Here is a 14,360-nt window from a genome sequence, read left to right on the forward strand (position 1 = left end):
GGTCCTTGGCCACCCATGAGATCTGAGAGATCTGGGGCCCCTGTCAGCTGACAGCTCTGGCACTGCCGCCCCGGGGCTGAAGTGGAGAATTTCACGGAGGTCTCTGAAAGTCACGGAATCCGTGATTTCCATTACATAATATTATCCTTAGCCATGCCTATGAATAACTCTCTGTTGTGAATGGGGAAGTGGTGGAACCCCAGCCACTGAGGCAGTGGCCACACTTTTGGCAGGAGATACAACAGTTGCTGACTTGATCCAGACAGTAAAACTGTTCACCCCTGAGCTCAGAGTGTCAGCTGGCTGTTGTTAAGTGCTGAAGGCTGGAATGTTGTTGCCTCTGTAACGCTGTTCAGGCTGCTCAGGGCTTCTGTCCTTGGAGCTTCAGTGTTATCAGGATTCACAGATAAGGCAGCCAGCTAATTCAGCAGACCTCGATGTTACTCATAAAGAAAGACCACAGGCATGGTTCGGTGACAAAGGCACTTGGCCAGGTTTATTGCCCTCTAGGCATAGTCCTAAAACCCTGGCTATGAGCCAAATGAACAAATAAGCTTATGAAATTCCTCTCCCAGGTGGTAATATTCCAAGAAATCCTTAATGATCAAAGGCCTAATTTCACTATACAACTAATGAAAGAACTGTGCAATCTACGAAAGGTAAAGACATTACGAACGTCGATCTACCATCCCCAAAGTGATGGGTTGGTAGAGTGATTTCACAGAAGTTTGATTGCGACATTAAAGAAGTTTGTAGCCCGGATTGCAAACACTGAGACCAACTCTTCCCCTACCTTATTTTGCATCAGGAAGGTGCCTCGAGCCTCCAAGTTTTCTCTCTGAACTGCTGTCTGGTAAGAAAATTGCCTCAAGACTTTGTGGGCATTTGCTAGAAGAATTTTGCTAGATGAAGAACAGGTACAAGAGAAGGCCTAGAGCAAAGGGGTCTAGCTGCGAGTGTTCAGACTGGGTGATTGAGTGTTGTTACTATCAAGTTTGCTGTTCAAATTACTGGTTCAATGGCAGGGACTGTTTGAGATAGTGAGGCATGTGGGCCCTGTTGGCTATGAGGACCAGCAACCAGAGAAGAAAAAGGAGACTGAGATAAGAACATAAGAATGGCCATACTGGGTCAGACAAATGGTCCATCTAGTCCAGTATCATGACAGAGGCCAATGCAAGGGGCTTCAGAGGGAAAGAACAGAACAGGGCTATTATCGAGGGATCCATCTCCTGTGGTCCAGTCCCATCATCTGGCAATCAGAGGCTAGGGACACCCAGAACATGGGGTTGCATTCCTGAACATCTGGATAATAGCCATTGACAGACCTATCCTTCATGAACTTATCTACCGGTAGTTGATTTTGAACCCCATTATATTTTTGGCCTTCACAACATCCCTTGGCAATGAGTTCCACAAGTTGACTGTGTGTAGTACTTCCTTTCTTTGTTTTAAACCTGCTGCCTATTAATTCCCTTGGGTGAAGCCCGGTTCTTGTGTTATGTGAAGGAGTAAACAATACTTCCGTATTCACTTGTTCCATACCATTCATGATTTTATAGACCACTATCATATCCCCTCTTATCATCTCTTTTCCAACCTGAGAAGTCCCAGTCTTTTAAATTTTTCCTCAGATGGAAGCTGATCATTTTTGTTGCCCTTCTCTATACATTTTCCATTTCTAATATATCTGTTTTGAGACGAGGAGACCAGAACTGCACGTAGTATCCACAGTGGGAGACTAAATAGTGGCATTATTATACTTTCTGTCTTCCTATCTATCCCTTTCCTCAGGGCCGGTGCTTCGACTAGGTGACTAGGCGGTCGCCTAGGGTGGCAGGATTTGGGGGGAGTGGCATTTTGCCGCCCTCAGCGGAAATTCGGCGGCGGGGATCCTTCCACTCCGGGTCTTCAGCAGAAATTCAGTGGTGGGTCCTTCACTCGCTCTGGGACCCACCAACAAAGTGCCCCGAAGATGTGGAGTGGAAGGACCCCCGCCGCCGAATGCTCAGAGGAGGAGCGCTGCCGCCTAGGGAGGCAAAAACTGTGGTACCGCTCCTGGCTTTCCTAATGGGTCCTAACATTCTGTTGGCTTTCTTGACTGCTGCTGCACACTAAGTAGATGTTTTCAGAGAACTATTGTAGGAGCAGGATTTTATAATAATACTATAAGAATTAATGTATGATTTGATTTCATTCTGCAAGCCACCCTTGTTGAATAGCAGAAAGGAATGACCCTCTGGGACTATGGGATCCGGTTTCCCATATGCATTAGAAATTAGGCCCTTTTAGTTTTTGCTGTAAGGTTAGTTAGTAAGAGACAGGATCTTGTATTGTGTCTCTGTTAATTAGATTAGAGAAACGTTGAAGGCCTGGGCCCCAATGTAAATTGTTTTGATTAGAAGATTTAGGAAGGCTTCATTTACAATGTCTTTTGCTCAATATAAAATACTGCTGTTTGTATTCTCAAAGGTCTCTGTAAAAGACTGTTTGTGTGAATGAGCAATACATGCATCAGGAAAAGATAAGGTGTGAATGCCACTGTTAACCAGATGGTCAAGAAGGGAGGAGCAAAGACACTTATCGAGACTTATTGATGCCAGAGAACCATCAATGCGCATCCATGATTGAGGAAGGGCAGATTGACGACCGTGAGGTGGAAGCTGGCACCCCTAAAAGATGATTGATTAAATCAAATCCGGGAGAGGATGACCGTCTGGGAGGTGTTTTGGAAAGTTAACATCACAAGATAACACCAATTAAGGAGTAACCGGTCATAAACTGACACAGAAAAATCCATAGACTTCAACAGAGAAAAAAGACTATAACAGGGGTAGGCAACCTATGGCATGCGTGCCGAAGGCAGCACACAAGCTGACTTTCAGTGGCACTCATGCTGCCCAGGTCCTGGCCACTGGTCCGGGGGGGCTCTGCATTTTAATTTAATTTTAAATAAAGCTTCTTAAACATTTAAAAAACCTTTATTTACTTTACATACAACAATAGTTGAGTTATATATTATAGACTTATAGAAAGAGACCTTCTAAGAAAGTTAAAATGTATTACCGGCACGCGAAACCTCAAATTAGAGTGAATAAATGAAGACTCGGCACATCACTTCTGAAAGGTTGCCGAAACCTGGTCTACCGTATGCAGCTGCTCTGTGAATGCCAAAAGCACTGAGAAGTTGCTGCTGTCCATATCAGGCAGAATGTTGGGCACCTATGAGTCGCCCTCTGTCAGTAACTTCGTGAGTAACTGTGCTGCCATGCGCGATATCCTCACGACAGTTAACAGTGCATAGGAGAGAAGTGAAGGATCCATCCTATCTCTCTGCAGATGCTGGTGCGCACTACAAAGACTGATAGTTGGAAAAACAGCGGAAAAGGAAGCCAGAAACCCTTGGAGGGCTGGGACACAAAGAAGTGCATGACGAGACATTTTGCATGTCCCAGGATGCGCCACACTCTGTTTCTGCCTTTCCACAACACTTAGCAACACGTGGTTGTGACAGGTTGGATCACAGAAACTCCCTTGTGGACTGCCAACTGACGTGCTGAGACTACCTCCGAGCCCATTTTCCCTTGGGACTTCAGTGCCCTGCCCGGTTTGAGCCAGACACGCTAGCTTGTCATAAACACAGCCCCAGGTCTGAACAACGCCCCACAAAAGCTGCGGGTTTAACTGAAAACAGCCTAAGAAGTGTTCCTGTCTCCAACACTCAGATGCCCAGCTCCTAATGGGGGTCCAAACCACAAATAAAGCTGTTTTACCCCGTATAAAGCTTATACATGGTAAACTCATACATTGTTCGCCCTCTATAGCACTGATAGAGAGATATGCACGGCTGTTTGCTCCTCCGGGTATTAACACATACTCTGGGTTAATTAATAAGTAAAAAGTGATTTTATTAAATATAGAAAGTAGGATTTAAGTGGTTCCAAGTAATAACAGACAAAACAAAATGAATTACCAAGCAAAATGAAATAAAACACACAAGTCTAAACCTAGTACAGTAAGAAAATGATTACAGATGAAGTCTCACCCTCAGAGATGTTCCAGTAAGCTTCCTTTTACAGACTAGCCTCCTTCTAGTCTGGGTCCATCAATCACTCACACCCCTGTGGTTACTGTCCTTTGTTCCAGTCTCTTTCTGGTATCCTTGGGGGTGCAGAAGCTATCCCTTTAGCCAGCTGGAGACAAAATGGAGGGGTCTCCCAGGGGCTTAAATAGACTTTATCTTGTGGGTAGAGACCCACCCCTCTCTCCTATGCAGAATCCAGCTGCAAGCTGGAGTTTTGCAATCACATGGGCAAGTCACATGACCATGCGTGACTCAGAACTTTACAGGTGGAAGCCATTGTTCACATGCTACCTTGAACATCCCAAGTTCAAAGTCAAGAGATAGCCTCTCCACCCGCAAACGATACCAATGTTGATTGGAGTCTTCCAAGGTTCCATTGTCCATTAAATGTTTCTTGATTGGGCACTTGACTTGAAAATTCCTTTCCTAAGAAATTGACCAAATGCCTTACTAAGGCTACTTAAAATCAAACAAGTACACAGCCAATATTCATAACTGAATACAAAAATGACACATGCATACAAATAGGATGAATATATTCAGTAGATCATAACCTGTACAGAGATATGTTACATGGCATTTGTAGCATAGAACATATTCCAGTTGTGTCATATTTACATTCATAAGCATATTTCCACAAAGCATTATGGGGTGCAACATCACAGTGGTGTCACCAGGCACTGTGGGATACATACTCACAGAGCATTGCTCACGCTGGTGTCAATGGTGCCTTGAATGTGGACACAATCTGTTGACAGTGGAAGCAAATATAGATTCACTTTGGTGACTTAGCTTTTGTCGATTTTTTTCATGTCAACATTAGTTTCATCGACAAAATTTGGTAGTGTAGACAAGCCCTTTGTGAATGATGCTGACTGCCTTGGTTTCCATCCCCCAGTAAGCTGTCCTCCATCACCAGCTCTTCTACTATCTTTACAGCCCTTAAACCCTGTCTGAACCTCTCTAAAGCGTAGAGAACAGTAGCTCATATCATCTCAGATGTAAGAGTCCATCAAGGAACAGGTGGCCGGTGTTTTTCATCTCCAAGGTCAGCAGTGCTGGAGCCAGCAATGCTCTTTCACTTGACGAACACTCTGATTATCCTCGCACGAAGGTGTTTGCTTTTCACACTGTACACGATTGGGTTCATCAGGGGTGGGACGAGCAAGTAGATGTAGCCCAGGACAATCTGCAGTAAGGGAGAAGAGCCCTTCCCCAATCTGTGTATAAAAGACAAGCCGATATCTGGTGTGTAGAAGAGCAGGACGGCGCAGAGGTGGGAGACGCAGGTGTTCAGGGCCCTGAGGCACTCCCTGTGGGACGCGACGCTCAGCACTGTTTTGAGGATCATCACATAAGAGAGGAAGATGAGCAGTGAATCCAACCCCACCGTGAAAACTGTAAGAAACAAGCCATAGATGTAGTTGACTGTGATATCTGAACAAGCCAGCTTCATGACATCCTGGTGCAGGCAGTAGGAATGGGAAAGGACGTTGGCTCGGCAGTATTGGAACCGTTTCAGGAGAAAGGGGAATGGGAATGATACGGCCACCCCTCTTATCACACACACCAGTCCCATCTTAGATACTCTCGGCAGGGTTAAGATGGAAGCATATCTCAGTGGGTTAGAGATCGCCACAAAGCGGTCAAATGCCATCAACAAGAGTATGGAGGATTCAATGAATGCAAATGAGTGGATGAAGAAGAGCTGGGCAAAACAGGCATCGAGGCTGATCTCCCTAGAGTTAAACAGATATATGCCCAATATTGTCGGTATGGTGGATATCGATAAGCCAAGGTCTGTGATGGCCAACATTGAAAGGAAAATGTACATGGGCTCATGGAGGCTTGGATCTGTTTTTATAATGACCAGAATGACTGAATTTCCCAATACTGAAAAAACATAAATGAAGCAGAAGGGGACAGAGATCCAGAGATGGACGTCTTCCTGCCCAGGTATCCCAGTGAGAAGGAACATTGCAGTTTTGAGTTTGGTGTCATTCACAGCTGACATGATGTACAGGGCAAGTTTCCAGGAGTTTTGGACTTTCCTTCCTGAAAGGAAAAAGAACAGGTGACTAGATGATAATGAGACATCATTCTGCTCTCTGTGCAATACTAGAGACTCCCAGGAGCTCAAGGAAGATCAGCAAAAATATAGTCTTGGATTTACACCACTGATAAGAAGATAGGCACTGCCAGACTGGATCAGACCTTCAGTCCATCTAGCTCAGTATCTAGTGGCCAGTTCTAGATGCTTCAGTGGAAGGTGGAAGAAGCCCTGCAATAAGCAGCTATGAGATTACCTGCTCCCAGGAAAAATTTCCCTCAACACCCACTAGTACGACATATTTTGTGGTGTAAATCAGGAAAGCTGTGGGCACTTCCAAGACTTTTAAAAACAATCCTCATTACTGGAATTGGATTTTCTGGTTACCCATATACACATCCAGTCACTCTTTGAAAGGTTCTAAGCTCTTGTCCCCATTGATATCCTGTGGCTTTGAGTTCTGCAGCCTACTTGAGCACTGTGTGATTTTACAATTGTGACCTGCACACAGACACCTGGCTCTTAAATTCTGATTGTGGCCCATTGTATCATGACATGTATGTAAACACATGTCAAGTGCATGGTGAAAATGGTCATTATATTTATCTGCCCTGCATAGAAGCTATTTATAAACGTCTTTCATTGCCTCATTATATATTAATTTCTCACCTCCCGAGAGTCCAAATTATGCCACTGTCTCTTAAGCTACATGGGATAAATTCTTAGGGCCAGGTTCTTAATTCAATAATGGTGACTTCAACTACATCATTCCACATTTAAATGTGTAAATTTTATCAGAACTGGGTTCTATTGACTTTCCTTTACAAATACTCCCAGTGATACAATCTGAGCCCCAAGAATCCCTCCAAGAGAACCTGAAGTGCTTTGCCTGAATAGTGTTGTCTGAATCCAGAGAAGTAGATCATCCTACCGGCTTCTCTTCATCCTCACGGTATGGCTAGTGCAAACACTAGGTTTCCCTTTATATCCAGTTGAGTGTCCAAGTTACTTCTGCCATGCTCGTGTAAGAGGTGATGCGTGTAAATTTCATACAACCACTATAAAACTCCTATTTCCTGCACCTCATCTCTATACTACTGAAACAGAGGCTTAGAGAGGTATTGCAGAGGGATTGTCTACATGACCTTGAATGTAAGTGTTAGAACCAACTTCTGGTTGGTTACCAGGAAACAGTATCATACAACTGTTCACTGAACAAAGGGTTAATAGCACAAACCCATTGCACACAGTATGTGGAGCACTTCTGAAATACTTTCTAAAGCAAAAGCCATTAAGCAGTAAAGTTACCCCTGCTCCTTCCTGTAGAGTTTCCAACAACTCTGCTGCTGGCTTTCAATATACAGGCATATCTTGAATGTTTGAGTTGTAATATTTGTATTACAATGAGAAGCTTTGACATAACATTTACACATCTGTAATTTAGTACACACAAGTCAACCCATTCTTACCCCTCTGATCTACTTTCAGAGATGATTTCTCAGGATAGAGTGGGCCTTAAAATGTAACATCTGTCATCTTGGTTTGCTCAAAAACTGAAAAGATTGCAGCGGTCTCAGCCCTCATTCAGTCGCTTCTCAGCAAACAAAGTCTAGTACCTCCTCTGTCCCTGGGTTAATAGCTGACTGGTTCTCCGCAGGTTCTGTTCTGTCAGTCTGTAGCCTATATCCGGTGTATCTGCAGCTCTGAATTCCTGAATTCACAATTGAGCCAGGGAGTAAATGGCACTGGGAAACCAGAGAGAGGACAGAGATGCCGGTAGCCCTGTAATTTTGAGGGGTCTCTAAAGGGCAGAGATTCTAGAGTCCTCGGCCAGTCAGGAAACAGACATACGCCTGATCGGACCTCTTACCACGGCTCTGAATTCCTGCGTTCACAATCGAGCCAGACAATAAAACCTTGAAAATGCATTTGCTGGTCAAATTTCCAGGAGTAAATAAACCTGAGGTGATTTGGGAACTAGTCACTGATATTTTGTGGGGTCTCCTCTCACTCAGCCTCTGGCAAGATTCAGCCAAGAGCACAAGGCACCTTTAGAAATAGGACTGATTGAGAAACCCTGATGCAGGGCATCAGGATTTTCATACTCTGAGCTCGCTTTGAATGTCAGATTTCTGTGTAGCTTGAACAGCCCACCGTGGAGCATGGGCAGATATAGGGGTGGGGTTCCCAAGCTACCTAGTGCTGCCCTCCCACCTGCCCAACAGCACCAGCTGAGAGCCCTCTACCGCTGCACAGAACATCTGCAAATGGAAACAGCTCCCAGCCTTTCCCATTCACTTCACATTGTAAAGATAGTGAAACCTGCCAACATACCCAATTCCTGGTACAAGGGGAGCCACTGACAGCGGAGGTTTTTCACCCTAAAGGACAAGGAGTCGTCGGAGAGGTTGCGCAGGCAGCAGGCAGTATTTGTTCAGTCAGGGAGGCAACTGTGTTTATGAAGCATGTCTGCACATTCCCTTGGGGGCCACTTGGCCATCACGGAGCCTCAGCTGCTTGGCTTTGTGTGCAGCAGCTTTAACCCCCGTCACAGCCTATGGCAAACTGCAGGAGACCAAATCACAGGGGATGCGCGGTGATGGTACACAACTGGACGGCAGCACCAGCCCTGCTGCAGACTCTATTCCTGGATTCTGGGCTTGTTGTAACCAGTGGCAGATTTAGAGTTAGTGTGGCCCCATGCGTGGCTTTATTTTGGGGTTTCCCCTGTTGGGACCCAGCCAAGGAAAAGAACATTCTCTCTTATCTCCCCCTCCCATTTTCATCCTGTTTTTCTTCCTCCTCCTCCTATATTATAAGTAATAGGAAGTAAATGAAAATAAAGTGAGGTATTTTTATTGGCACAGGGGGTTACAGACCGCGAGGCGCTCAGACACTATAATGATTGGGCTCAGAGCTAAGTACTGTAGAGAGATTTCAGCTCTGTGTGCCTCATAAGGACAATTTGGGGCACGGGGTGGAGAACCTGAACCCTTCCCAACACCCCCTTGGTGATGAGGCCTGTCATTAGCACAGCCCCCTTTGACGCGGGAGGTCTGGGCCCCTCCTGCAGCTCGGCAGTCAGAGGGGGAATCAGGACGTGGTTTCAGAGTGATGGATCTGGAGAGCATTTCCTGGCCCAACAGAGCCCTGCTGCGATGCCCCTCGGGCTGATCCTGACCCGCACACCCACTCCATGAGCAATGAGAGCTGCTGTAGCGCTGGATAGACCTCCCAGCCTGCATCCAAATATCCATCATCACCAAGTCTGGGGGTAGCTGGATGTGCCGAATAGAGAGCAGCAGCAGGCACTTGGAGCTGGGACTGGGTCACACCCATTTCCATGAGGAATGTGCATGGCCTTGCCTACCTGGTGTGAGCGTGTCTCATGCCTGAACAGGAAGAAAGACCCTCTGAGCTGAGCCTCAGGTACCCAGTGACTCTGCGAACCCGTCACTTTCATGTCTGTCTGGCTGTGGTGTAAGCTTGTTCCTTACAAGAGGATGCTCTGTAGCACAGTACAGAAGGAAACAACGTCTCTGCCACTGATGGATTGTGTGACCAGAAATGTCTACTCACTCTCACTTCCTCTGTTTGTTGGTGCTCCACCTGCAATACACCCAGCAGCGCCACCTTTGGAGATTTTCTTGGGAGTCTTGCATTATTTCCTGCCATTTTTAAAGCCCCAACTTCTGGAATCAAGAGACTGCATAGGAACCTCCACTTTCAGTTTTCTTAAAAAAAAGTTTAATTGAAAAAGTGCGTTGCAGAAAAGCTAGGAAATCTGAAGCAGGTGCACCTGAAAGGCTCAGACACCAAAGGCAAATGAAAACCAATTCCATATTAGTATGTTTTTAAATCTCATTATTTGTAAACAAATCTCATTATTTTTGGTGGCTGTGGCAATTTTTTTTAAAGTACATCAAAAGCAGGAATCCTGCCACACAATGAGTACGGCCACTGGATGACTGAGGTGCTAAAGGAGCACTCAAGGGAGGTGAGGCTGCTGCAGAGAGGTTAAGTAAATTTTTTGCATTGGTCTTCACTGCATAGGGTGTGAGGGAGAATCCCACATCAGAGGAAATCAGAGGAACTGTCTCAGACTGAGGTGCCTGTATGGGAGGTTTTGGAACAAACTGATCAATTAAACAGTAATAAGTCACCAGGACCAGATGGAATTCACCCAGCAGTTCTGAGGGAACTCAAATATGAAATTGCAGAACTACTAAGTGTGGATGTAACCTATGGTTTAAATCAGCCTCTGTACCAGATGACTAGCTGTGATGCTGATTTTTGAAAAAGACTGCAGAGGTGATCCTGGGAATACAGACCAGTAAACCTAACTTCAGTACCAGGCTAATTGATTGAAACTATAGTAAAGAACAGAATGATCAGACACAAAGATGAACTAACTTTGCTGGGGAAGAATAAAGACAGCTTTTCAAAGGAAAATCATACCTCACCAATCTATTAGAATTCTTTGAGTGTGTCAAGAGAAATGTGGGCACGGGCGATCCAGGGCATATAGTGTACTTGGACTTTCAGGCAGTCTTTGACAAGATCCATCACCAAAGGCTCTTAAGAAAAGAAGGCAGTCATGGGGGAAGAAGGAAGGTCTTCTCATCGCTGGGGTGATTTAGTTGGGCTTGGTCCTGGTTAGATCACTGAGATCTGTGCATAACTTTGTGGATTCCTAGATGCTGGGTCCCTCTTTTCATTCTTCAGGGAGAAGGGAAGGGAACCCTGCCACCCCCCCACCCCAGAACAATCCGAGGGAAATTTCCCTGTACGGCGCCTTGTGGAATTGTAATGCAACAAAGGGAACTGCTGGAGAGAAATCAGGTCCTATATTATTATTCTATTTTATTTTATTTCAGCAAGATCACAGCTCCGACTGCCTCATCGTTACCCCTCAGCCTCCTCCAAGGTAGCCATGTGACTAATTGGAACCATATGAACAGTGATGACCAGGAGTGGATTTACCATGAAACAAACCATCTGGTGGCACGGAGCCCCCAACCACAGGGGGGGCCCAAAAATGCAGGAGAAATCTCATCTGACAGCCTGCCCCCGAGTCCTCGGCAGCAGCTTAGCGGGGCTCAGGCAGGCAGCCTGCTTGCATGCTGTGGCTGTTGGCCCCATGCCACACCCATAAGCGGCAGACTGCTGACAGGTCTCTGCGCACCCCTGGAGCGGGGTGGGAGGCAGCTCTGTGCGCTGCCCCTGCCCCAGAGACCCGGTGCCCCTCCCCTCCAGGGGCACACACAGACGTTCCAGCAGCAGCACAGCAGGCCAGGGCTAGGCGGCTCCCTGTCCACCCTGCCTCCCTTGCTCCACCCCGCTGCCAGAAGCGGCCGGCATGTCCCTGCAGCCCTTGGGGTGGGTGTCACCATGCGCTGCCCTCACCCCGAGCACCGACTCCACAGCTCCTATTGGCCAGGAACTGCAGCCCCCTGCCCCTACCACCCCCCCGCCTAGGATCCGCTGCCAGAGGGGTGTGAATGCCAGTCACTTTGGGAGCTGCATCAACCTCGGGAAGTGCCACCCTGTGACCCCCTCCTGTGCCCCAATGCCGTGGCTCAGCCCAGAGACTGCACCCCGCACCCAACCTTCCTCCCAGATCCCGACCCCCACACCCCCTCCCACACCCCAACCCCCTGGCTCAGCCCAGAGCCTGCACCCCGCACCCAAACCACCTCCCAGATCCTGAGCCCCCGCACCCCCTCCCACACCCCAACCCTCTATCCCAGCCCAGCCCAGAGCCCACAACCCGCACTTAAACTCCTCCCAGAGCCCGATCCCTGCACTCCCTCCCACACACCAACCACCTATCCCATCCCAGAGCCCACATCCCAAACCCAAACTTCCTCCCAGAGCATGACCCCAAAACTCCCTCCCACCATGGAGAAGTATCCCTTCCTATTGATGTACTCTGATACAAGGTGGTCTGGCGCTGAAATTGCAATTTGTGTGCCATGAATTGCACCGCCACAGTTAGGGAAACCCATCTCTGCAAAGCCATCCACTATTTCATGCACATTTCCCAGCAGCACGGTCTTCCGTAGCAGGATGCGATTTATTGCCCTGCACGCTTGGAGTAATACAGCCCCAACAGTGGACTTCCCCACTCCAAATTGATTTGCAACTGACCGGTAACATTCTGGATTCGCCAGCTCCCACACAGCAATGGGGTGGGGAGGGATAGCTCAGTGGTTTGAGCATTGTCCTGCTAAATGCCGTGTTGTGAGATCAATCCTTGAGGGGGCCACTTAGGGATCTGGGGCAGAATCACTACTGGGTACTGCTAGTGAAGGCAGGGGGCTGGACTCAATAACCCTTCAGGGTCCCTTCCAGTTCTAGGGGACAGGGATATCGCCATTATTAAAGATTAATTGCAACACACTTCTCTGCTGAAAGGGCAGCTCTCATTCTGGTGTCCACGTGCTGCAGGGCAGGGGCCAGGCCAGCACATAGCTCCGGGAAGGTTGCTTTATGCAACACCCAGGTCAATATACATATCAGATCTTACCCACCAATCACGCCGTTGCCAATCCTTTAGAATCTAAAATCTGCAGGTTTATTCATAAAAAGAAAGAAATATAGACGAGAGCTGGAATTGGTTAAATGGAATCAGTTACATACATCAACAAAACTTGGTAGTGTAGAAAAGCCCTTTGTAAATGCTGCTGACTGCCTTGGTCTCCATCCCCCAGTGAGCTGTCCTGCCTCACCAGCCTCTATTCCGATGCTCTGGGCCTTAAACCCTGTCTGAACCTCTCTCTACAGAATGGAGCTCAGTAGCTCATGTTGCTCAGATGTAAGAGTCCATCAAGGAACAGGTGGCCGGTGTTTTTCATCTCCCAGTTTAGCAGCTTTGGAGCCAGTAATGACATTTCACTTGACAAACACTCTGATTATCCTCGCACGAAGGTGTTTGCTTTTCACAGTGTACACGATTGGGTTCATCAGGGGTGGGATAAGCAGGTAGATGTAGCCCAGGACAATCTGTAGTAAGGGAGAAGAGCCCTTCCCCAATCTGTGTATCAAACCCAAGCCGATATCTGGCGTGTAGAAGAGCAGGACGGCGCAGAGATGGGAGACGCAGGTGTTCAGGGCCCTGAGGCACTGTGTGTGTGATGCAACACTCAGCACAGTTTTGAGGATCATCACATAAGAGAGGAAAATGAGCAGTGAATCCAATCCCACCGTGAAGATTGTAAGAAACAAGCCATAGATGTAGTTGACTGTGATATCTGAACAAGCCAAATTCATGACATCCTGGTGCAGACAGTAGGAATGGGAGAGGACGTTGACTCGACAGTATTGGAACCGTTTCAGGAGAAAGGGGAATGGGAATGATACGGCCACCCCTCTTACCACACACACCAGTCCCATCTTAGATACTCTCGGCAGGGTTAAGATGGAAGCATATCTCAGTGGGTTAGAGATCGCCAGAAAGCGGTCAAATGCCATCAACAAGAGTATGGAGGATTCAGTGAATGCAAATGAGTGGATGAAGAACAGCTGGGCAAAACAGGCATCGAGGCTGATCTCCCTAGAGTTAAACAGATACATGCCCAATATTGTCGGGATGGTGGATATCGATAAGCCAAGATCTGTGACGGCCAACATGGACAGGAAAATGTACATGGGCTCATGAAGGCTTGGATCTGTTTTTATAATGAACAGAATGACTGAATTTCCCAATACTGAAAAAACATAAATGAAGCAGAAGGGGACAGAGATCCAGAGATGGACGTCTTCCTGCCCAGGTATCCCGGTGAGAAGGAACATTGCAGATTTGAGTTTGGTGTCATTCACAGCTGACATAATGTATTGGGCAGATTCCAGGAGCTTTGGACTTTCCTTCCTGAAAGGAAAAAGAACAGGTGACTAGATGATATATAAAGAGACATCATTCTGCTTTCTGTGCAATACTAGAGACTCCCAGGAGCTCAAGGAAGATCAGTAAAAACATAGTCTTGGATTTACACTACTGATAGAAGGTGGAAGAAGCCCTGCAATAAGCAGCTATGAGATAACCTGCTCCCAGGAAAAGTTTCCCTCAACACCCACTAGTACGACATATTTTGTGGTGTAAATCAGGAAGGCTGTGGGCCCTTCCAAGACTTTTAAAAACAATCCTCAATACTGGAATTGGATTTTCTGGTTATCCATATACACATCCAGTCACTCTTTGAAAGGTTCTAAGCTCTTGGCCCCATT

General features: G+C 46.9%; 2 protein-coding genes across 3 annotated transcripts; both read right to left on the reverse strand.

Moving 5' to 3' along the window:
- Positions 1-5,162: 5,162 nt before the first annotated feature.
- On the reverse strand, positions 5,163-6,098 carry LOC123374235 (olfactory receptor 51G2-like). Its single transcript, XM_045023971.1, has one exon. The coding sequence runs from the start codon at positions 6,096-6,098 to the stop codon at positions 5,163-5,165; it is 936 nt and encodes a 311-aa protein (XP_044879906.1).
- Positions 6,099-10,525: 4,427 nt separating this feature from the next.
- Positions 10,526-13,982, reverse strand: LOC123352636 (olfactory receptor 51G2-like). Of its 2 annotated transcripts, XM_044993064.1 has the most exons (2): positions 13,044-13,982; positions 10,526-10,546 (listed from the first exon to the last, which is right to left on the reverse strand). In XM_044993064.1, the coding sequence occupies exons 1-2, from the start codon at positions 13,962-13,964 to the stop codon at positions 10,526-10,528; spliced, it is 942 nt and encodes a 313-aa protein (XP_044848999.1). In that variant the 5' UTR covers positions 13,965-13,982. The 2 variants fall into 2 exon arrangements, with proteins under 2 accessions (XP_044848999.1, XP_044848989.1); XM_044993054.1 differs by lacking the exon at positions 10,526-10,546 and having other exon boundaries at positions 13,029-13,964.
- Between the last annotated feature and the right edge of the window lie 378 nt (positions 13,983-14,360).

Source organism: Mauremys mutica, chromosome 1 (genome assembly GCF_020497125.1).
Source record: "Mauremys mutica isolate MM-2020 ecotype Southern chromosome 1, ASM2049712v1, whole genome shotgun sequence".
Lineage (NCBI taxonomy): Eukaryota > Metazoa > Chordata > Testudines > Geoemydidae > Mauremys > Mauremys mutica.

Bases quoted from the DNA above. Each gene is read 5' to 3' on its own strand.
- LOC123374235 (XM_045023971.1), bottom strand. From the start codon at position 6,098: ATGTCAGCTGTGAATGACACCAAACTCAAAACTGCAATGTTCCTTCTC.
- LOC123352636 (XM_044993064.1), bottom strand. From the start codon at position 13,964: ATGTCAGCTGTGAATGACACCAAACTCAAATCTGCAATGTTCCTTCTC. The intron at 10,547-13,043 runs GTGTTTGTCAAG...TCCCCAGCAAAG, and splicing joins TTCGTGCGAGGATAATCAGA to TTAGTTCATCTTTGTGTCTG.